At 46.0% G+C, this 24,329-nt stretch overlaps 1 protein-coding gene across 4 annotated transcripts in view; it reads left to right on the forward strand.

Annotated features, from left to right (window-relative positions):
- Positions 1-24,329, forward strand: part of LOC115404114 (NXPE family member 3-like) — a 61,730-nt gene that overhangs the window by 24,210 nt on the left and 13,191 nt on the right. For 3 of the 4 annotated variants that reach the window (XM_030113296.1, XM_030113297.1, XM_030113298.1), the window contains 4 exons: positions 10,772-10,891; positions 11,382-11,825; positions 23,116-23,408; positions 23,644-23,714. In XM_030113296.1, coding sequence (XP_029969156.1) covers positions 10,796-10,891; positions 11,382-11,825; positions 23,116-23,408; positions 23,644-23,714 — 904 coding nt within the window. In that variant the 5' untranslated portion in view covers positions 10,772-10,795. Of the gene's footprint in view, positions 1-8,834; positions 9,058-10,771; positions 10,892-11,381; positions 11,826-23,115; positions 23,409-23,643; positions 23,715-24,329 lie in introns of those variants that run through there. The other variant, XM_030113295.1, reaches the window with a different exon arrangement.

Below are 24,329 nucleotides of genomic sequence, written 5' to 3' on the forward strand. Positions count from 1 at the left end.
TGTGAGCGTGTGTGCGTGTGTGTGTGTGCGCGCGTGTGTGTGTGTGCGAGCGCGTGTTTGCGTGGGTGTGTCTAGGGCTCAGACAATGCAGAAATGGATGCTTAGAATATCCACAATAATCCACTCTTGATTTTGTCTCATGACTGATTTTTCTATTTTCTAATGGGGTAATATATTTTATTCTATGTAAATATGTTACATGTGTGACTTCCTTTGTACTGACAGTGTTAATTGATATTTCGTGCATAGCCCCATCTTCAAATTGTTTTAACTGTTTTATTCTGATGCTAAAAGCATTTCATATGTTTATGCACTTATTTATTGACAATGTCACTGTGTTGTAGGGATGGGACGAGATCTCGTGTCACGAGATCTCGCGAGATCGCAATGCCGCGAGATCTCACGAGATCGAATGCCGCGAGATTAAGTACGTTTATATAAGGCAAAAACTCTTTATTAACTGGAATATTGACGGAATAATACATTACATGGCGCACAGCCATATAAACACGTGCAAAACCCTGAATGTGCTCATATTCATATTTAAAAACCCGGTCAAAAGGGACATGAAATACTGTTCTGCGCATGTTCTATCTGCAAGGAATCTTGGTCTTTTGAGTACACAAACTACTTGTGATACAGTTTAGTTGATACGACGTAAAGGAAATGTGCGGAAACGATCGTTCAGTTCTTCTCTTTTATTGAAAAAACAGTGCATCGCATCAACGAACATTTTACCACGTCTTCCCGGCTCACACTCTATTTCTAACAACATGCAGAGAGAGCCTGCAGCGGCTGCTGCGCCCTTCTTCCTCTGTGGTGTCTGTGTAAAATAAGGTTGAACATGCAAACAGCGCACCTAGTGGCATGAAGTGCAAATGCAGTCATGGCGTCGTCTGTGCGCCGCGGTTTGAATGGGAATAGGCGAACGAGGCGGCCGCCTCGGGCGCAGTGAAGAGCGGAGGGCAACGTGGCCGTACAAGGGGCACTCCGACCCGACACTCCATGCTCCGACGCTGCATGTGAGTACCACGCTGGCCCCCGCACCTCAGCACCAAACACCCCACACCTCAGCACCCCCCCCCCCCCCGGTCTCGTGTCGTCTCGATCTCGTGGACTCAATCTCGCGAGACATCTCGTCCCGCGAAATTTGTGTCTCGTCCCACCCCTACTGTGTTGTGTTGTTACAATTCTGGAAGCCTCAAAATTTCATTCCCTGCGTACTGCTGTGTATTTGTGAAATGCCAATAAAAGGGATTCTAAGTCTGTAAGTGCTTTTTTTTTTCTTCTGATCAGGTCTCATGACCCCTGAGGTTCTGCTGTGCCAGGTGGCCAAGCAAATGGATCAAATATGTGAATTTCATTAAAGAACCGTTTGACTTTACGGTCGTGAGAGCTACCTATCCATAACAAACCGTGCTGAGAGAAATTTTTTCAGTTGTTTGTGAATCCGCTGCAGGTTATGGTCATGGCCCTTCCCATAGCAAACCAAACTGTGAGAACAGACGCCCAAGTTCACACGACTGAGCCAACCATAATAAACCAAGCCAGACAGTTGTTTATGTATCTGCTGCAGGAGATTTTTCTTGGTATTAGCCTGATTGTGAGTATTAGTGACCAGATCACGGTTCATGACCCCATCCGAGGTTCTGCGTCTGAGGTTCTCACTATCCGTCTGCATGACTGTGGATCTAGGGCAGAGGAGAGCCTTCCTTGATCCTGGAGGGCGTGTGTGTGTGTGTGTGTGTGTGTGTGTGTGTGTGTGTGTGTGTGTGTGTGTGTGTGTGTGTGTGTGTGTGTGTGTGTGTGCGTGCGTGTGCGTGTGGGAACGCGTGTGGGTCAACAAGAGAGAAAAGTTATTGCCAGGCAGCCTGCATAGTTATTAATCAATAATTTAACAGTGTGGGGTTCGGTGTTCTCTTGCCTTCCGGGGGTGTCTCCCACAGGATATGACAGTTGGATGACGCGGGAGTGTGTTTGGGTTAGGGTTGACTGTGTGTGTGTGTGTGTGTGTGTGTGTGTGTCTGTGTGTGTGTGTGTGTGTGTGTGTGTGTGTGTGTGTGTGTGTGTTTGTGTTTGTGTGTGCGCGCACGTGCTTGTTAGCGTGTGTGTGAGAGTGTGTGAGTGTGTGAGTGTGTTGGAATGTGAGTGTGTGTGTGCGTTTGGTTTAGGGATGAGTGGTTGCGTGTGTGCGTGTGTGCATGTGTGTGTGTCAGTATGAGTGAGTGGGTATGAGTGTTGGGTTGGGGCGGGGGGGCGTGAGGCGGGAGAGGACAGGGGGTGGGAGGGGTGGGCTGGGTGGTGGACGGGGGGGTGGGTTCCGGGTGGGGGTGGGGTGGGGGGGGGGGGGGGGTGATGCCCGGGGGGGGGGGGTGATGCCCTGGATCTCGGGGTGCGTGGCCGGAGCGCTGGGGGGTGTACTGGCCTGGGGTGGGTAGCCGCCCGTGTGGGCTGGTTCTCCCGGGTGGGTCATGGCCCTCCGCCTGGGTGGGGGGTCGGCTCCTGGGCTCTTGGGCCTTGGGCTCTCGGCCCTGCCGGTCGTGGCTCCGCGGTGCCCGGGCCCCGGAGCTGCCGGGGTTCCCGGCCGGGGCTTTCCTCTGCCCCGTTTCTGGACCGGAGCGGGGGCGTCTGCCTGGGGGGGCAGCTTGGATCCGGGCTCTGTGATGACCGCCGGCTGTCTGGGCTCTGAGGGCCTCTCTGGCCTGCTTCTGGCCTTCTCAGAGGTCAGAGGTCATATATGCATGATCACTATCACCATCACTGTCACCATCATATTCACATGATCACGTTGATCTTTAATCACTCTTCACATACTGGGTTACCTTGTCTTCTTGTGGTGGTTAGAATAATGGTGATCTGTAGCAGACCTCTCTTGATGCACGCCCCGAGTTTACTACTAGTTACGACTAGCTATATTCAAAAAAAAAAAAAAAAAAAAAAAAAAAGGGTTTGTGGTGTCCTTGCATTTCCTTCCTCCCCTACACCTCCTTTTATTTTTGTGGCCTGGTCTGTTCACTATTATGGTTCGAAAAAAAAAAAAAAAAATGTATGTATGGTTCCGTAATTTTCTGTGTTGGTTGTCGGCTCTGTTTTGGTGTTGTCTAGATTGGGATTGTTCTTGGTTGCGTGTGGTGCGTCGACAACACTGTTTTGTATTGTGACTTTGTACATAGGTTGTGCCCCCCCGTTCTCCCTCTCTTTATCTCTCTCTCTTTTCTGTCTCTCACTCTCTGAGCGTTTCCGTCCCGGTCCTGTCCGGCAGCCATGCCGGATGCCAGCTTTAAATAAAGGCAGCAGCAGGAGGAGACTCAGTCTCGTCCTGCTGCTAACATTAAAATCTGTTCGGATAGTAAAAGGCGACAATCATACAATATTGCATGCCCCAGCTGCCGAACAGGACAAGGGAAAAAAATAAAATAAAAAAAAATAATTTAACAGTGGTAAGTTGGATTTAGGTGTTTGGTTGCTCATGTTTCATGTTAGTATTGGGAAAAATGTTTTTTGCAGTTGCAATGACCCAGTGACTGACAAGAGAATCTAAGGTGACAATCTGTGTTTTTGGGGAGCCCGTTTTACTGCCTGTTGTCTTTCTTTATTCACTGGAGCTATGTGCTCATGATGCGTCTTTATTATGCAAATAGGAATTTTATGGTTTTAGCATGAGTTTCAACAGCCTTTGAGATTTGGGCTGGTTTTTTATTGAGTTGGGCGGGTTTTACGTCAGGTTTGGGCTGGAAACAGTGAGTCTGATCGGGTAACCCTGGGGGACGTGGCTTCCACAGCACAGTGAGGAATGATATGTTTTACCATAACGGTGTGTTTCCACCAGATGCATTTAACGCAACTGCATTCACTCGACAAATGACACTGCGCTGGAAGAGTTTTATCGCTGGTGTGTGAATTCATTTGTGCGACAAAATCGCTCGGTGTGTGTGTGTGTGTGTGTGTGTGTGTGTGCGTGCACATGTGGGGGTCTGGGGGGGGGGTCTGGGAGTGTTGGGGGGGTCTGGGAGTGTTGGGGGGGGTCTGGGAGGGTTGAGGGGGTCGTCTGGGAGGGGGGTGTGGGTTCATTCAGAGGTCAACCTGTCAGTTTGATGAAAGGGAGTGTGTCAACTCTCTCATTTTCAGAAACAGCGCATTCACCTTTATAAACTGAAAGCTGCCCTAAAATTTTAAAGTGCATTCAAAGGAGTGCAAAACAACAATTTCAGAATACAGTCACTGTTTTTTTTTTTTTTTTAGCATCGACGTGGTGCTGTTATAATATGCCAGCTCCGCTTGGCAGTGCATACTTTGCACCGAGCTCTTCCCTTTCTTTCGTTTAAAGTTGTCCCAAACTTTTGACATTTTCTGGCATTTTCTTTGTTGTTCTTCCTCCTTTTCACCAACATTTTCTTCATTCTGCTCTTCAACGTTCCGACACGCCACGTCCGCGTCTCGTCGCTGGTGGAACACGCGTTCCCATTTGTTTTCAATTGTATTTTGATGCAAAATCGCCAAAAGCATTTGGCGGCGTGAACGCAGCTTTATCCATTTCTCACGTCGTTTCACCGCGCTGTGCTCCATCTGCTTGCTCCGACATGTCCGTGTGGCTTACGCGGAGAACGCGCTGGACGAGGAACTTGGCACGGAGTTTCTGTTCGCCTCCCATGTTAACCGATCTGACTGCCCGCACACAACACGCAGGGGGGTGCTGCGCGCGCAGCGGCTCGCCCTCTGCAGCGCGCCCGCTCCGCTTCGTTCTATTTTTCACGCGAGCCGCGAGCGGCGAGAGCGCCATTTGTCAAGCTGGATCAAGCAGATCGGACCAGACAGGAAGTCAGAAACAGAAAAGGCAAGAGAATCCGGTCAATTTTCAAAATAAAATAAATTAAATGACAATTGGTTACGGTGTTGCTCGTCCGTCTGTCACTGGGTCTAATCACAAGAGAGATGGACACACACACAAACAGACATACGCATGTATGCACCCAATCAAGCAAACACACACACACACACACACACACACACACACACACACACAGTGACAGAGATTCACGTGATGCAGAAAAAAAAAAGGACAGGAGGAGAAAAAGTCTCTCCACAGGTCACCAAAACACACACATCCATACTGGCAGAGCGAGACAGAGGGAAACCGAGAGCAGATGGATCCAGCTGAGGGCAGTCGATGTGTGACCAGGCGGAGAGCGCAGGCAGCAGATACGCCTCCAATCCGAACAGCCAAGCGCCGGCACGGAGACGTTCGTGGTGCGCGCGGCGCCTCCGCTACGCTTCCGCGTCCAGTGCCTTCCTGGCGTTAAACTCTTGTGTTCAAACATGCTGCGCTTTAGTTCCGGGCGCTACACGCTAGCGGTTTCATGGTAGTTTCTTTCTTTAAAATTTCTTCATGTCATGATAAAAAAAGCCAACAGGCGGTAAGGACCTACTTATATGGCATCTAAACCGGCAGAGATTCGATCTCAATCGATCTCATTTTATAGGGAATTTCGCGCGCTGCTCTCTTGAAAAATTTTCTCATATCCATATTTCATCCATAAGTCCACACTCTTCTCCTAATCCCAATTTATTCATCTTAGTGTGTTTCAAAGTCTTGGCACCCTGTAGGTACAGGTACCAGCTGCATGTAAGGTCACAGGGAAAACCTGGACTGGATTGTCAGTGATGTGGTTGTTCTCTATATGAACAAGTGGAATGGATTCACAGAAGGGCTCTGTCCAGCTGATGCTATATAAAGTGAAGCCAACCCAAACTCACAGTGCCGTGACTGAAATGAAAGACAAGAACCTCAGAGACAACTGAGCAACTCGCCGCACAAGTAGAGACTTTAACATGGTGACCAACAAATAAGTGACCAATACAGCCACCTTTCTTTGCGACGGACACTCAAAAAAGCCTGCCATACATAGATTCTGTCGTGTCTTGATCTGTTCACGATCAGCATTGCGTGCAGCAGCAACCACAGCCATATTCTGGATTGGCAGTGAGACAGAATAATAATGTGTGTGCGGTGTTCTATCAGAGCACACTGAACACAAAACATTCAAAACTGATCAATGCTTGTTTTTTTTTTTTCGATCTTCATGTGTGAGGTCTCTGTGAGAGGAAAAAAAATCCTTTAAGAGTTTGAAAATCTTAATGTGTGTACTGGCTTTGTGTACTTCCTTCTGTGCCTGTCTGGAGCTCTGTCTCTGTGTCTTGGATTCTGCTCATGGACTTTGGCACTGGCCTTTGATTGACTGTTTTTGTATTGCCCTCCAATAAATACTGCTGTTGGCTCCAGTCACTTCTGGTCTGCCTTTGGGTTCGCCTTGTTCCGTGACAGAGTCTATTTTCAGTCCAACACAAGAATCAAAGTTAATAACATTCAGTGGCGTCGTTAGGCCTATTTTAGGGGGCTGAAGTCCCCCTAAAACATTCTTAAGCCCCCAAAATAATTTGGTGCTCTTTCAGATTTTCTTTTTTTTTTTTTCTTTCTTTCTTACAGATTCATTTTCTATGTAACGCAGTTGGAATATGATTTTAAATGAATCAGCATACTGTTCATTATTTACTTTACTATGACCAATAATCTGTCAGTTTCCCCTCACTTCATAGCCTCAGCTCGAGACAGCATTTAAGCAACAACAGTAGCTGTGAAACAGAGTGATGGATCATAGATTTCGTGATATGAATCAATCATGTCAGAGTTTTTATTGGTCCGTAGCTGTGGGAGTAATGACGCCCCTGATAACAAAAAAAATAATTATCACGTCATCCATGATTAAACTATTAAAGGGGCTGTATCATGCTTTTTTAGCTAGTCCAAACCCTGGAAATGGCATTAACATGGTAATAGTTTATTTTTGGAGCAAAGGAAAAGTCATTTTGTGTGAAATAAAAGATTTTCTGGGGCTAATTCTGAAACCCGGAAGAGAAAACGCTCTGTTTCACTGAAAATCCCGCCTCTCCCCCTGTGGACTTTGACTGACAGCATACTTCAACCAATCAGCGCTTCATTAGCGTCTCTAAGGGTTAGCTTTAGCTCTTTAGCTCTAGCTTCTCTACATGGAAATACACGCAAAAACGTCTTTTCCTGTTAGAAGCTCACCAAGCGCAGACCCTTCAGACCCTTCAGACTCTTGCTCTTGCTTGACTGTTGCTTTCAGATGATGGTTAAAGTTTATCTCCGTAATCAGAGTTAGAAAAAAGCGGTAACGCTGAATGCCGAGGGCCTGCGGGAGGTGGGCTCAGGGGAGCCATCTTCTCCGTGTGACGTCAACGTGGGAAAACAGAGCGTTTTCACGGGTGCGGGAGGGGCTGCCTCTCTGAGCAGCACAACAAGGAGGAAAGCTCAAACATGCAGGCACAAAGAAAAAAAATGCTTTGGGGGAGTTTTTGGTGAGTACATAACTATATAACAAGGTTAAAACATACAAAAAGTGAATTTTGCATGATACAGCCCCTTTAAACACTGAGATAGGAGCTGCGACAACAACCATACCACCAGACAATGTCAGTGTTCTCGGAGTCTGTTTTATTGCTTGGGAGGTGCTGGTCAACTGTTCTGTCAGTGAGAAGAGGATTTGTATAAAAGAGGGTGGTTCCTGCAGCACTGCTGTTTGTGTCTGCCGGCACTCTACATCTGGCTTCTTTCACCTGAAATTCAAATTCGATCAGCACAACAAACTCTTGGAGTGTACTGTTTTGATTTCCACTACGTTCAGCCAAGGTAACATACTATATATTCTTTTTCTCTTCAGAGATCTGAAAAATGAATTGTTGCTTTTGATTGTGCCGAAATGAACTTTGTGCTCTTGTACTTTATATTAGTTTAACAAAAGATTCATTTCTGTTCACAGATATATCACAGATATCTTCTTTTTACAAACGCACAAATAGCAACACTTTTGGTGATCTAAAGATGAACCAGATCGAACTTGATGAAAATCCAGAGTATTATAACACAGTCTGAAGGAAAATTACATGCTTGAGTTTCATGGGTCATAAATATTAACAACACTAATCACACAATGTACGAATTAACATGTGTTGAGACTTGACAAAAAACTGAAGAAAAGAGTAATCAAGAATGCTCAAAAGTTCCAAGTCTGTGCACAAGTTCTTTTAATTCAGTGGGAGGTTGATCAGACAGGGAGATAACCTGAATGCCCCCGGGCCTCAGCTATGAAGATCGAACAGCATCAGAATCTCAAGCAGAAATGGCGTCGAGTTCTCCTTTGCTCGGGAAGTTAAACCTTCGTGTTTGCATGACTGACAGTTACATTTTGATAACACTCTGAGCCACAGCTGTTGTTTTTCTCGAAAACCAATACAGGCTTGCCTCGTAAACCAGCCCCGCCCACTCCTCATCCGTTTGGATTTTGGAGAAGAGCTCAGTCTGGGTAGGAGCCCATATTTGTTTTGAAGCGCCGATTGGCTGAAGTGCACTGTCAGTCAAAGGAGTAACCGACACCCCCTGCAAGAAGTTTCAATGGGCTCCTGTCCAGACTGAGCTTAACTCCAATCCAAATGTGGATGAGGAGTGAGCGGGTCTGGTTTACGAGGCTAAATACAGGCGTCAATTGTCCTCTGAGACACAGAAGTTTTTTTTCTCATGTGAGGAGAGAACAGGGAAAGAACTGACTCCCTGTTCTGATATATATATATATATATATATATATATATATATATATATATATATATATATATATATATATATATATATATATATATATACATGAGGTAAAAATATAGTGAACAGTTGAATCAGTAAATATTCATTAGAATATGAATAAAATTGTAAATAAAAAAATGAATCTCAGCATAATGATTTATAATGTGATTAATATAGTGGATAAATGAGTGATCACAGCATAATGATTAGAGTGTGAGTTCATTATACAACATGTAACATTATTTTTTGTTTGTAACAGAGAAATCTTTAATTGGATATGTTTTATTATCCTTCCCGAAATACCAGATATGCTGTTTATGATGGAGGTGATTTAGTTTTATATTAACCTGTTTTATGCTTTCTTTTCAGAGCAGTGAGTTAAATCAACAAAATATCACATGCAGGTGACGTTTCAAGGTCCAAATATTATTTTGGACTTGTTTTTTTCCGGCAGGTTGTATGCAAATATCACCAGGTTGCAGGATGTGTTTTCTAAAGTGTGAAAGCTCATTTTGGGATGAGGCTTCTCTTTTAAAACCCCTCCGGAAACTCTTCAGAATGAAGTGAAAAACAAATACTTATTTTTATTTTACCACATCTGTCCAAACTGTCATCATTGACATGAATGAGGTTGAGTCTTCAACTTTACACAGGGAGAGCAGACGGAAATCAGACACTCACAGGATGAGACACTCTTCGGATTAGCTCATTGGGGAAAAGCGAAGTAATATAAAGACCATGGTGTTAGTTGGACAAATTAGACAAATAAAATCTGACAAGAACAACAGGAGACTCTAACTTGGAGCTATCAGAACGTACAACACTAAAAGCCAACGGAAACTTAGGGAATGCAACAAAGGTTCCTGAAACCAAAACCAACCATCCTTGTGCCTTGATAACTTAACAGAGTTTTATCTACCAACACCAAGAGGCACAAGAGCATTGCTGGTTGCAGCTCGCTGCTGGACGGTGCTCTGCAGATGCTTTTATTCTCTCAGGAGGCTTTTCATGATTTGGCTGAAGGGACTGATGAACTGCTACCCAATTTGGCTCAACAGGTACATGGGGATAAAAAAGAGCTCAGCTCGTGCTGCAGCAGCAACCTGAGAGCTGCAGGATAGACACACACACACACACACACACACACACACACACACACACACACACACACACACACACCGGAACAATCTTACATCCCCAGACGGTGCTAAACACATATAAATATGGCAGTGTTCGTAACACACTGAAATCACTCTTTCGTTGAGTTTTTTTCTAATGCCCTGACCTGTAACAAATGGCACATTTTGGTCTGCAAAGAAACTTTTTACGTATGTTATATGATCATGCTCATGGAAGAATTTAAAACTGATTTATTTCTCAGTGCAGAGCCATAGATTCGAATGGACATATTGCACATACACGTTGAAGTTTCAGTACTGTTTGCACAACTTGCTCTACTTGTAGCCAACGGCAAAGTTCAGGTCTGGTCATAAACAGGTCCTTAAATGAAATGACCTAGATTTTCTCATGGGGAAAAAAAAGTATGATAAATTGGCACATGAATTTTTATGTTGACCCATTTTTATATTTCTGTATTTATTTTTAATTATAGCAGTTTTGGTCGATAGTTCATAACCCACACTGATAACGGCTTCATTGTGAACAGAGCTCTGTTGAATCAGATAATGAGTTTCACTCAACTCCAGGTAAATTTCAAAAAAAGCTGAGAGCTCCAAGTTTCATGTCAGATCAGCTTAAATATACATCAACAGACAAGGTGATAAGATACATCTGCAAGGAAAGTGAAACCAATCTATAAATCAGTGGTAAATACACTGATAATTAAACACTGTGACAGGATGAATAGATTTTACATGAATCACACAAATTAAAGATACTTCTGTCTGTTTATTTCAAAGATGTGAACACGCCCACAAATAGAAAATAAGAAATTGAATAATCAGATATTTGTGCAGATACTTGTAAATTTGATTCTGATGGAATCAGCATGCTTCATATCATTCATTTGGAAATGGTTGAAACTGTTGCTTATCTTTTCTGTTTTTCAGTTTTTTGTTGTTTACCCCTGCTTTAAATTTGTTCTTGTCTTCTCATTAGATAAAGTTAAAAACTAAATCCATCATGGACAGAAATTGGAAAGGATTGCTGAAGTCTGGCATCATCTTTGTGTCCTTGAGTCTGTTTGTCTACACATTTTATCACATCGACTTTCTGGAGGTGAGAACTTATAGTAAGCATTGAGGGATTTACAGTCAAGTCGGCCCCAAGCTAAGTCGGCCCCATGCAAACTCGCAGCGCTCTCAAGTCCCACGTATTGAGCATGACAGTCACGCATTTGGGTCTTTTGTCACACACTAACGCCACACATTGTATTTCTCACGATGGAAAAAAAAAAAAAAAAAAAAAAACGATAAATTTGTCTGGCGCTGCTGCTATGGAAACGGGAGGAATCAAACACGTCTGCAAGCCTGTCACTTACCTGTCAATCAAAAAAGGAAAGGAGCGGGCTGAAATACCGCAACAACCAAATTTTTGACTTGGCTTGTGGCTGACTGACTATATCCCGTATTGAGGATGGTGGTTGATATGTTGCACATCAAGTGATGTTACCTGATCGAAGAACAGCACCACTGGATAGAATGTGTTTAAATCAAGCATTAAAAGAAAAGCCTCCATTAAATGAAGACACCTACTTTGGTTCTTCCAGTTTCAGAAAACACCGAAGCCTCCATTCAAGATCAACAGAGGTTCCAGTGATCCAGGCTCCAATCAAAACTACTGCACCTTCCGTCCTTTGTCTCCTGAAGAGATTGATGAGGAAAACACTCTTTTAGATTCTATAGCTTGGCCAAATACTCCATCTGTGCCACCTCCTGTTTCCCTGAATGACACCAGCAATGCAGCCCGCAGCAATTTTGTCATTCTCCCAAGGCCAGGAGGTGGATCGTGGCTCGTGGGGGATCAGCTGGAGGTCATGATCAAGATGTTTGACTTTAAGGGTCGTCCCAAGAATCATGGGGGAGATTTCTTACTGACTCGGCTGCACAACCGGGCACTTGAAGCAGGTGTCGCAGGTCAAGTGGTGGATCATCTCAATGGCACCTACTCTGCTGTGTTCGTCTTACCCTGGGAAGGAAAGTCACAAGTTGAGGTAATAAGTTCAGTCTGGTTTGTAATCAATTTTGAAGTCAGCATTATATTCATGACAGCCCATATGACATTTGCAATAATACCAATGATCATATAAGCCCTACATGGTCTGAGTTTGCCACATAAACAGTTTCATAACTGAGATTTAAAGCAACCCTAAGGAACTTTCAGTTTTCGTTGATTTTGGCGGCACCTGTTTCCAGTGGCTGTGTGAAGGATGGATAACGACGAGGTCATGAATCTAATGATGACTAAACAATGTTATATCCTGATGTGACGCACGCCGTGAAGCAGTCCGCACATTTGGAGTTTCTTTAGCGTGCAGGGTTCTTACCACCCTCCTCACAGTTGTTTAGTCCAAATGAAAGCAATACTGATGTCCTCAGGGTGTGGCAGAGGGATCATTCAACGAGTTGTAAGTCGATGTATCATCACAAAAGATATTAAAATGTTTTATTACGGTTGAAACGTTCCTTGGTGTCGCTTTAATTACATCCAACAGAAATTAATAATGTATAAAGTTCCACAACAAAAAACAGGAGAAAAACTCAAAAGGTCAGCTCAATCAAGAGTTACAGCATTTCAGATATTTATTTATTGTCATATTTTCTGACTACTCCCTCTTTCTCTCTCTCTCTCTCTCTCTCTCTCTCGCTATATATATATATATATATATATATATATATATATATATATATATATATATATATATATATTATATATATATATATATATATAAATATACATATATGTATGTGTGTATATATATATATATATATATATATATATATATATATATATATATATATATATATATATATATATGTATATCCCTTGAGAACTGCCACCTTATCATGGTGGGGGAGTTTGAGAGCCCGCATGATCCCAGGAGCTATGATGCCGGGGGCTTTATGCCTCCCAGTAGGGTCTCCCATCGCAAAAACTGGCCCGTCACCCAGAACGGGCCAGACTGAGAGCAGTTCAATAGCCCCTATCCAGAGAAAAAGGACAAAGGTCGTGATGTCGCCCGGTATGGCGCAGCCGGGGCCCCACCCTGGAGCCAGGCCTGGGGTTGGGGCTCGTAAGCGAGCGCCTGGTGGCCGGGCCATTGCCCACGGGGCCCGGCCGGGCTCAGCCCGAAGGGACGACGTGGGTCTGACCTCCAGTGGGCTCACCACCCACCGAGGGAACCGTACGGGCCGGGTGCAATGTGGATTGGGTGGCAGCTGACGGCAGGGTGCCTGGCGACCCAATATTCAGACACAGAGACAAGCTCTGGGGACATGGAATGTCACCTCATTGGTGGGGAAGGAGCCCGAGCTTGTGAGGGAGGTTGAGAGGTACCAGCTAGATATAGTTGGGCTCACCTCCACACATAGCCTGGGCTCTGGAACCCAACCTCTTGAGAAGGGCTGGACTCTCCACTTCTCTGGCGTTGCCCGCGGTTAGAGGCGGCAGGCTGGTGTGGGTTTGCTTATAGCCCCACAGCTCAGCCGCCATGTGTTGGAGTTCACCCCAGTGAACGAGAGGGTCACATCCCTGCGCCTTCGGGTCGGGGACAGGTGCCTCACTGCTGTCTCGGCTTATGGGCCAAACAGCAGTGCAGAGTACCCGGCCTTCATGGAGTCCCTGGGAGGGGTGCTGGACAGTGCTCCGACTGGGGGCTTCATTGTTCTACTTGGGGACTTCAACACCCACGTGGGCAGCGACAGTGAGACCTGGAAGCGGGTGATTGGATTGCACGGCCTCCCCGATCTGAACCCGAGTGGTGTTTTGTTGTTGGACTTCTGTGCTAGCCACAGTTTGTCCATAACAAACACCATGTTCAAGCACAGGGGTGTCCATAAGTGCACTTGGCACCAGCACACTCTCGGTTGGAGGTCGATGATCGACTTTATTGTCGTGTCATCTGACCTCCGGCTGCGTGTTTTGGACACTCGGGTGAAGAGAGGAGCAGAGCTGTCGACCGATCACCACCTGGTGGTGAGTTGGATTCACTGGCGGAGGAGGAAACCGGACAGACTTGGCAGACCCAAACGTGTTGTGAGGGTCTGCTGGGAACGTCTGGTGGAACCCTCTGTCAGCATGGTTTTCAACTCCCACCTCCGGGAGAGCTTCTCTCATGTCCCGAGGGAGGCTGGGGACATTGAGTCAGAGTGGACCATGTTCCCCACCTCCATTGTTGAAGCAGCTGCTCGGAGCTGTGGTCATAAGGTCTCCGGTGCCTGTCGTGGCGGCAACCCCCGAACCCGGTGGTGGACACCGGAAGAGAGGGTTGCCATCAAGCTGAAGAAGGAGTCCTATCGAGCCTTGTTGGCTCATGGGACTCCCGAAGCAGCTGACGGGTACCGGCAGGCCAAGTGAACTGCAGCCCGAGTGGTTGTGAAGGCAAAAACTCGGGTCGGGGAGGAGTTTGGGGAGGCCATACAGGAGGACAATCGGTCGGCCTCAAAGAAATTCTGGCAAACCGTCCGGCGCCTCAGGAGAGGAAACCAGGTCTCCGCCAACAATGTTTACAGTGGAGGTGGGGAGCTGCTGACCTCAACTGGGGATATTGTTGGACGGTGGAAGGAATACTTCGAGGACCTCCTCAATCCCATCGCCACGTCTTCCATGGAGGAAGCAGAGGCTGAGGTCTCAGAGGTAGACTCGTCCATCACCCAAAGTGAAGTCACCGAGGTGGTCGGTAAGCTCCTCGGTGGCAAGGCACCGGGGGTGGACGAGATTCGCCCTGAGTATCTTAAGTCTCTGGATGCGCAGGGACTGTCTTGGTTGATGTTGTCTCTGCAACATCGCATGGCAGTCGGGGACGGTGCCTCTGGATTGGATGACTGGGGTGGTGGTCCCCCTGTTTAAAAAGGGGGACCGGAGGGTGTGCTCCAAATACAGGGGGATCACACTCCTCAGCCTCCCCGGGAAAGTCTATTCCAGGGTACTGGAGGGGAGGATTCGACCGATAGCCGAACCTCGGATTCAGGTGGAACAATGTGGTTTTCGTCCTGGTCATGGAACAGTGGACCAGCTCTATAACCTCCATAGGGTGCTCGAGGGTTCGTGGGAGTTCGCCCAACCAGTCCACATGTGTTTTGTGGATTTGGAGAAGGCGTTCGACCGCGTCCCTCATGGTGTCTTGTGGGGGGTGCCCCGGGAATACGGAATCAGGGGCCCCTTGTTAAGGGCCATCTGGTCTTTGTATGACCGGAGTAGGAGTCTGGTTCGCATTGCCAGCAGTAAGTCGGACCTGTTCCCGGTGCATGTTGGACTCCGGCAGGGCTGCCCTTTGTCACCGGTTCTGTTGATAATCTTTATGGACAGAATTTCTAGGTGCAGCCAGGGGCCGGAGGGGGTCCCGTTCGGGAACCACAGGATTTCATCTCTGCTTTTTGCAGATGATGTTGTCCTGTTGGCTTCATCGAACCCGGACTTACAGCTTGCACTGGGGCGGTTCGCAGCTGAGTGTGAAGCGACAGGGATGAGGATCAGCACCTCCAAATCTGAGGTCATGGTCCTTGACCGGAAGAAGGTGGCTTGCCTTCTCCAGGTCGTTGGAAAGACTCTGGCCCAAGTGGAGGAGCTTAAGTATCTTGGGGTCTTGTTCACGAGTGAGGGTCGGATGGAACGTGACATTGACAGGCAGATCGGTGCAGCGGCTGCAGTGATGCGGTCGTTGTATCAGTCCGTTGTGGTGAAGGTGAAGGCGAAGCTCTCGATTTACTGGTCAATCTACATTCCCACCCTCATCTATGGTCATGAACTTTGGACCATGACTGAAAGGACAAGATCCGGATACAAGCAGCTGAAATGAGCTTCCTCCGTAGGGTGGCTGGGCGCTCCCTTAGAGATAGGGTGAGGAGCTCAGTCACCAGGGAGGAGCTCGGAGTAGAGCCGCTACTCCTCCACATCGAGAGGGGCCAGCTGAGGTGGCTCGGGCATCTGGTTAGGATGCCTCTGGATGCCTCCTTAGGGAGGTGTTCCGGGCATGTCCCACTGGGAAGAGACCCCAGGGAAGACCCAGGACACGCTGGAGAGACCATGTCTCTCGGCTGGCCTGGGAACGCCTCGGGATCCTCCCAGAGGAGCTGGAGGAAGTGTCTGGGGACAGGGAAGTCTGGGCATCCCTGCTGAGACTGCTGCCACCACGACCCTGCCCCGGATAAGCGGTTGAAAATGGATGGATGGATGGATATATATATATATATATATATATATATATATATATATATATATATATATATATATATATATATATATATATGTGTGTGTGTGTGTGTGTGTGTGTGTGTGTGAGTGTATATATTAATAAACCGTGTTCTCGCCACACCGGCGGTATTGTATCTGTCTCCTTCAAGCTCAGGTCCTCCACCAGAGCCCAGGGAGCTTGAGGGTTTTGCGTAGGATCTTAGCTGTTCCTAGGATTGCGCTCGTTTGAACAGAGATCTCAGATGTTGTTCCTGGTATCTGCTGGAGCCATCCTCCCAGCTTGGGGGTTACTGCTCCCAGTGTCCTGTTGTGGAAATTCTATTAATAAATGCACCAATGATGAGTTCCTTACTGGTTCCTTTATTTCCAGTTGCAACAGGAGAGAAGTCAGAGCTGCTCAGTCAGTGTGAGTTCTGAAGTTCTGAGATACAGACTGATATTTATACCCCGCCCTGAACCCCTGGGGCCAGGGGCAGACATGTTAATGTCATTAACATGTCTTAAAGGCTGCCTTCAGTCAAGAAGGGACACATATTTAACATATGAAGTGACAAAGGAACAACTCCAACCACCCAACCCACTTCAACCCCCTGTGGCTGCCGATGCAGCTTAGAAGAATAGCATACAGACCGTCGATACCTTTTGGAGATTACGCCCGGTCAGGGGGAGACACATTTGTTTAGCATGTAACAGGACAAACAGGAAAGAAACCCCCATTTGGGTTTGCTTGGTGTCAGGAGTCCAGGGGGGCCGTCTGCTAAGGAGTCTACTTAAAGTTGATAACCATCACTTGCATCAAATACATAAAATTTCCATTACAGTTCCATCACTACTGGCATCACTGTTGTCTTCACGCCCCACACTCTCTCTATCTCTTCCCTCAACCCTTGGTACTTGTCCAGCTTCTCGTGCTCCTTTTTCCTGATGTTGCCATTACTTGGGATTGCTACATCTATCACCACAGCTGTCTTCTGCTGTTTATCCACCACCACTATGTGTGGTTGATTGGCCATCACCTGCTTGTCAGTCTGGATCTGGAAGTCCCACAGGATCTTGGCTTGATTGTTCTTGACCACCTTTGGAGGTATCTCCCATCTTGACCCTGGGACCTCCAGTCCATACTCGGTACATATGTTCCTGTACACTATGCCCGCTACCTGGTTGTGCCGTTCCATGTATGCCTTGCCTGTCCGCATCTTACACCCTGCTGTGATGTGCTGTACTGTCTCTGGGGCTTCTTTGCACAGTCTGCACCCGGGGTCGTGTTTGGTGATTACCGGCCTCTATTGATCTTGTGTTAAGGGCCTGTTCTTGTGCAGCCATGATTAGTGCCTATGTGCTGTCCTTCAGTCCAGCCTTTTCCAGCCACTGGTATGTTTTCCCAATGTCAGCCACTTCTTTAATTTGTCGGTGGTACATGCCATGCAGGGCTTTGTCTGTCCATGACAGCTGCTCTGGCTCCTCCTTACTGGGCTTTTGATGTCTGAGGCATTCTCTTAGCAGACCATCACTGGTGGCCATCTTCTTGGTATACTCATGGAGGCTCTTGGTTTCCTCCTGGATAGTGGCTCTGACACTCACTAGTCCTCGGCCTCCCTCCTTTCTCTTGGTGTCTCGCCTCAGTATGCTGGACTTAGGGTGGAACCCTGCATGCATTGTGAGGAGCTTTCTTGTCTTGATATCAGTGGCTTGCATTTCTTCCAGTGGCCAGGATATTATGCCAGCAGGGTATCTGATTGCTGGTAGGGTGTAGGTGTTTCTGGCCTGGATCTTATTTTTGCCATTCAGCTGGCTCTTCAGGACTTGTCTTACTCTCTGTACCCTCTTCATGGTTACAATTTGCCTGTGGGATCCCCAGGTACTTGCTGCTGTCCTACACATCTGTTATGTTCCCTTCAGGTAATTCAACTCCTTCAGTTGTGATCACCTTCCCTCTTCTACATACCATTCGGCCACACTTATCTAGTCCGAATGACATCGCAATGTCATTGCTGTACATCCTGGTGAGGTGAATCAGGGAGTCGATGTCACGTTTATTCTTGGCATTCAGTTTGATGTCATCCATTTAGAGGAGGTGGCTGACAGTTGTTCCACTCTTGAACCGGTATCCAAAGCTGCTCTTGGTAATGATCTGGCTGAGGGGGTTCAGGCCTATGCAGAACAGCAGGGGGGACAGGGCACCACCTTAGTATATGCCACATTTGATGCTCACCTGTGCCACTGGCTTTGAGTTGGCCTCTAGACTTGTCTTCCACAGTCCCATTAAGTTCTGAATGAAGCTCCGTAGAGTCCTGTTGATGTTGTACAGTTTCAAGCACTCCAGTATCCACGTGTGTGGCATTGAGTCATAGGCTTTCTTGTAATCAATCCAGGCAGTGCACAGGTTGGTGCTGCGGGCCATGCAGTCTTGGGCGATTGCCCTGTCAACCAGTAGCTGGTGTTTGGCCCCCCTGGTGTTATTGCCAATCCCTTTATGTGCTTTACTCATGTACTGATCCATGTGCCTACTTATCCTGGCCGCTATAATGCCTGATAGGAGCTTCCATGTGGTGCTGAAGCAGGTTATGGGCCGGTAGTTTGATGGTATTGTTCCCTTCTGGGTGTCCTTCATGATGAGGACTGTCCGGCCTTGGGTTAGCCACTCTGGATGGGTTCATTTGGCTGGTTCATTCAGCTGGTTCATTTGTGCTGCAAGGCGTTCGTGGAGTGCAGTTAGCTTCTTATGCCAGTAGGTGTGAATCTTGTCGGGCCCTGGAGCTGTCCAACTCTTCATTTTGGTCACTCTTGCCTGTACATCTGCTGTTGTATTTACCACCGAGTCTTGTTCTGGGAGGTTGCTGTGCTCTGCCTGCAACCCTGCCAGCCATTGGGCATTGGTGTTGTGTGGCACTTATTTTTCCCAGATATTTTTCCAGTATTGCTCAGTATCAGCCCTGGGTGGATCTGCTTTGGTCTTAGGGCCCGGTCACACCGCCCGAACTTTGCCGGAGCGTTCCTTGAACAGTAGGGAGGGGGGCCAAACGCTCGTCACTGCGCACAAAATGGGAAACAAAATCGATAACACGGGCGTTGGCTTAGCAGTGCACCGCTGAAGCCAGCTTTGCTTTAGTGTTGGTTTAGCGGTAGAGAGCGGCAGAGAGCAGTTGCGAGCGTTGGTATAGCGGTGTTCTGTGACTAGAGAGCTGAACGGACTGTTTTGATACAAGTTCTGATCGATTTTTGAGAGAAGTGGATAGTTGAAGTTCATCATGCGACATGGACAAAAGAAGAGGAAGGCTGGAGAATGAAAGGCAGCAGCCTCCAAGAAGATCATTCATTTCTGAACAGGCAGCCGAAGCAATGGAGTCAGGTAAATAGATGTGGCCCACTGGTTGTGTCAAGAAATATTCTTGCACCCTCTCCAAAGGCTGCAACGGTCAGCCAGACCATCATAGATTGTTTAGTGTTTTTGCGCAGGAGCACATCAACAGGTTGTTTTTCTGTCATCTAATATATTAGAAATTAACATAAATAAACAAAATATTTAGTCAAGAGGATCAGCAAACCTTTTAATGCCTCATGTCTGCTTTATTAATGCCTCAAATCAGGTTTTAAAATGTATTTGACTTTTTACAGTGCGCATTGGCGCAGCGTCACCTTTTACACTCCGCGCACTCGTTTCCTTGAGAAACACGCACACACACACCAACACACACAAAACAGTTGTGTTATTAACCGTCAATAATAATCAAGAACATATTAAAATGAGTAAAATAAGTCTCCCCGGCTGCGCACCAGGACGGACACCTTCCCACACGGTCCCGTCCTCACCCTGCTCATTTGAAGCTGGGACTGCAGGCTCGACAGGACAAAGGTATTTATTCAGAAAATATGTTTGTTCTAAAATTAACTTTTGGAAACGAAAAACACATGGTTTGCTGTACTTTGATGGAGGATATAATATTTTACCCGAATCTGTAATTGGCACCTCTGGAGACGCTGCAGTGCTCCAACTGCCATGTTCACTGTTGTGTTGAGATTTATTACATTAGTTTATTTATTTTTACACCATTTTATGTTATTATTATTTAGTTTTAAACTGACAGTAGCCTACAGTGATTCTCTATACCTGGAGGTGATGCGTGAGCGCTTCATGCGCCACTGCAGGTTCTGTCCGACACGTCTCCGCCATCCGATTCCCCCTCACTTAGCTCCTGTATCATTGCTAAAGCTTCTTCCACCTTATATCTCTCATGCCTCTTTTAATTGTCTTTTTTTTTTTTTTTTTTTTTTTGGGGGGGAGGGGAGGGGGGGGGGGGGTTTGGTTGATATTTTTGGCCATCTGTCTGATTGTCTGCTGTCAGAGCTTGCTCCCTGTTCAGATGCGCGCATATGAACCAAAACAAATCAATCGCAGAAAGAAAGCAACTTGAAGTGCGTCTTTTTTTATCTTTTGGAGGTATGAATGCTTTGTAATATTATGTGTGTCATTGTTAGGACCTTATTTGCTTCAGAAAGACATACAAGACACATATTTAGGAAAACTCAAAGAATTAGAGGACAGGGGAATTATTTTAACAGATTTATTTGAATTATAAAAACCAAAACGGTCTGTCAGAACGTCTTGGCTGTTCTGGTGTTAGCAACTGTGAAAAAAATACTGTTTTATATATATTACTTCAACCTTTTTAATTTATTATTCCATTCCACCATTCCAGCAACCCCGTGTCCTCACGTAAAACGCTTACAACCGCTCCACCGACGTTTGTGCAACGTTTAATCGCTGCCCGGGCAACACCGGCGAAGCAGCGGTGGTCCAGCGTTCAAGATTGCGTTGGCCTGGCGGACCCGAGCGTCCACGAACTTGCGTCTGGCGGTGCCAACCTTGGACTGGGCGTTGGTGGAGCTGGGGTGAACGTTGCCGGGGCAGAAAATCCAACGCTCCTCACCGCTCGGAATATTTTGTGCAGCTCAAAACTTTCGGAACGGTAGGAGGGCCCCTCCGGTAACATCAGCGGTGGCCGAGCGTATACGGCGTTGCTTTAACGGAGGCCAACTTCTGTTAAACGGTGGTGAACGGTTACGAGCAGTGATAGATCTTTTTCACCGCTCCAGGGACGCTCCAGCAAAGTTCGGGAGGTGTGACCGAGGCTTTACTACCCTGCCACTGAGAGTAGACCTCAGCTGGATAGTTGGAGAACACCCTGTTTATTCTCCTGGTCTCCACTTCTCTCATGTATCTCTTTAGGTGGGTAGCGAGGACTGTGAGTCTTTGCTTAGCAGTCTCCAGTGCTTCAGTTACTGACAGCTTTCTGGATTTCTTGGGCAGTTCTTTCTTGAGATTCACCCCTCTGCTTAGTTCTGTGAGGAAGCTGACTTCTCTCCGTGTTTCCATGATTTTTACCTCTAGCCTTCTTTTCCATGGAGGTTCTTGGTCACTCCGGCTACTCATGCGGGTTCATCTTGTAGCCAAGCATCTCAAGGATCACTGTCGCTGTTGCATAAATTAGCTGATTGGTCTCAGTGATGGTGCTGGTAGGGATAGTTAGCAGTGCTGTGTTTACATCTTCCAGTAGAGATTCCAATGGTACTTTATCATTACTTAGCCTTGGCAGCCAAGAGGGTGTTGAGTTCCCCCAGGACGTCATGATCTTCTCTCTCAGGTCAGCCGCTCTCGTGTTCAGCTCTGTTATTGGGGCTTGGTACCAAATCTCGCATGAGCTGTCACCCTGGCTGCCCCTTGATGTAGCATCTTGCACCGTGGGTGAGTTGCTGGGGCTTGGTGGGGCTCATCAATCTCCAACTGTGAGAGTAAGTTCCTCTTGCGGATATTTGAGCATTGATTTAGTAGGTGTTTCTTCATCAGCTTCGATATTGGGTTCTGAAGCAACCATTTTTCCCACATTCTCTGCATATATCCCCTTTAGCTGGGATTACTGCTGTAGTAGCATCCCATCAACGCTCTGTTCTCTGACCTGCTACACGAGTGTCTTGTTCCAGTAGCCAATTTCTCATCAGTATGCTCTGGTTCCACAACAGCTAACGCGGACCTTGTTGACCCGGGCAACGTCCGTGCCGGTATGACTCTTTCATTTATGGTTTCGCTCATGCTGAGGTGTGGACATGCATGTCAAGGGCCTTGTCCAAGGGTCCAACTGGAGTACCATACGCCCTGACCAGGATTGGAACCCTTGACCTCATGTTCCAATCCAGTGTCCTCTACCACTGGACTATCCAGCCATGTATATATTTATGTATATATATATATATATATATATATATATATATATATATATATATGTGTGTGTGTGTGTAATGTGAACATGCATTCAAGTTTTCTTCAAAGGTTTCTACAGATCAGCATCTCTGACAGAAGCACATCTCTGCTTTATTGCTTTTCTCACCTTGGCTTGTTTAAAAAACCCTGTTTCCCTAAAATTATAACTGCTCCCTGTGATTTCAAATAGCTACAAATCATTTTGTATCAGGTATATCATCTGTGCTACTTTGAACTCAGCTAAATCATACAATTTAAGGGTTTTTAATTCAATGTAAAAAAAACTGTTGGTTGGTTCAAAGTATTTGGATTGGGGATTCTCATTGTTCTTTTTTTTTGCAACTACAAAATAAAAGGAGTGTAGATTTTATCAGTGTTACTCCACTCAATGAGCCATATTTGAGATGAATCGGGAACAGTGAAGTGAGTATCATGACATATTGTTGAGGTCATGGTTTGTTTGAAGTACAGCAATGATTTTTGACATTTTATTTTTTGCACTGTTAATATGTGGTTTTCAACATAGTTCACCATCAATAGTCACACCAAGAAATTTGTTTTTATGGTCTCTCAATTTTATTGCAGTTTACCTTGATTTTAGCCTGTTTTTCTGTTCCAAATTTTCAGTACATTTAATTCCTGTTCAGCTGTATTAAGAAACTGTTCTATTTTTTTTTCCACAGCAGGAGGTAGTTGTGTCACCAGCATTTAAAACACATTTAAAGCACAAATATCATTCTTAATCATGTGAATAACTTTCATTTTCGCTTCACTTGCTCGGCAAAATCTTGGTGATTTGTTTTTAAAAATCTTTCTTGGTTCTTTGTTCAATCAGGTAACATTGGTACATCCCAGTGAGGCAATCCCATTCCTGCAGAGGTTTGCTGGTGAAAAGCCTAATGGAGTGGACTTCTACAGCACTTTTCAATCAGGCTCACTCAATGAGATAACCATGTGCAGTGTGTGCCTGCCTCCAACCCAGCAGCCACAGTGTAACTACACTGACCTCAATACAGGTGAGCTGTGGTTCTGCTACAAGCCACAGAATCTGAGCTGTGATGCCAGGATCAAACACTTCCACGTGAAGCAAAAACTCCCCAAGGCCAAGGAGGATGTACTCTTTGAAAAGTGAGTGGTAACATATCAATGACTCTTGAAATAAACTGCACTATTGATGAAAATGGATGAATGGACAATCAAAAAAGGTGTGGGCAAGAGTCTTCTGAAAATTCAAACTTCACTTGATACTTTTGAAGCACTGATCTTAACCAAGGCACAACTACAACTTGCTTAATTGTTTTCAAATCATTGAAAAGCTTTTATTGTTGTGCTGTGTCAATATTAACATGTTTGCTTTGATCAGTGGTGTCACCATGAACATTGGCATTCCAGCTTCAGGACCTGCTCATGTCACTGTGTTTCCCAAAATGAAAGGTAAGTTTCAATTTTTACTCCTGGCAATGTGCTCTGATTACAATCTAATATCTAAAAATTGAATATTCTAAAGTACAGTAGGAGTAAATACTGTACAGGAGTGTTTGTTTGGAGGATTATAAATTACATTTTCAAAAATATGACCCTGTCAAACACAACCAAACCTCACCCATGAAGATCAAACACAGAAGGCTCTAATTTGACGGCGCAACTTGGTGATGATCAGCGGCGGAGGCAGCGCATTCCTATTTTCGACAGGCGCAGAAGAGGGTTTCTGACCGGTCTGCTGCACTTGCGCCGAGATGGGCGTGGCGGCGCACCAGGGGGGGGGGGCTCGACAGAATCAGCTGGCGCAGTGAGAGTTTATTGCGGAAGGTGTGAGCAGGCTGGGGAGGAGGATCTGATGATAATTTGTCTGAGAAAACCTCAGAGGCAGGGTTTCAGCTTGTCAGTGTCATGAAAGATACACAAAATCACTCATGAACCACATAATTGTTTTTATTATCTTCTTTAGCACTAGAACATCCAAGACGATCTGACAGACCATTTGGGTTTTTAGAATTCAAATAAATCTGTTAAAAATAATTCCCCTGTCATCTAGTTCTTTGACTTTTC

This window comes from Salarias fasciatus, chromosome 17 (genome assembly GCF_902148845.1).
Source record: "Salarias fasciatus chromosome 17, fSalaFa1.1, whole genome shotgun sequence".
NCBI lineage: Eukaryota > Metazoa > Chordata > Actinopteri > Blenniiformes > Blenniidae > Salarias > Salarias fasciatus.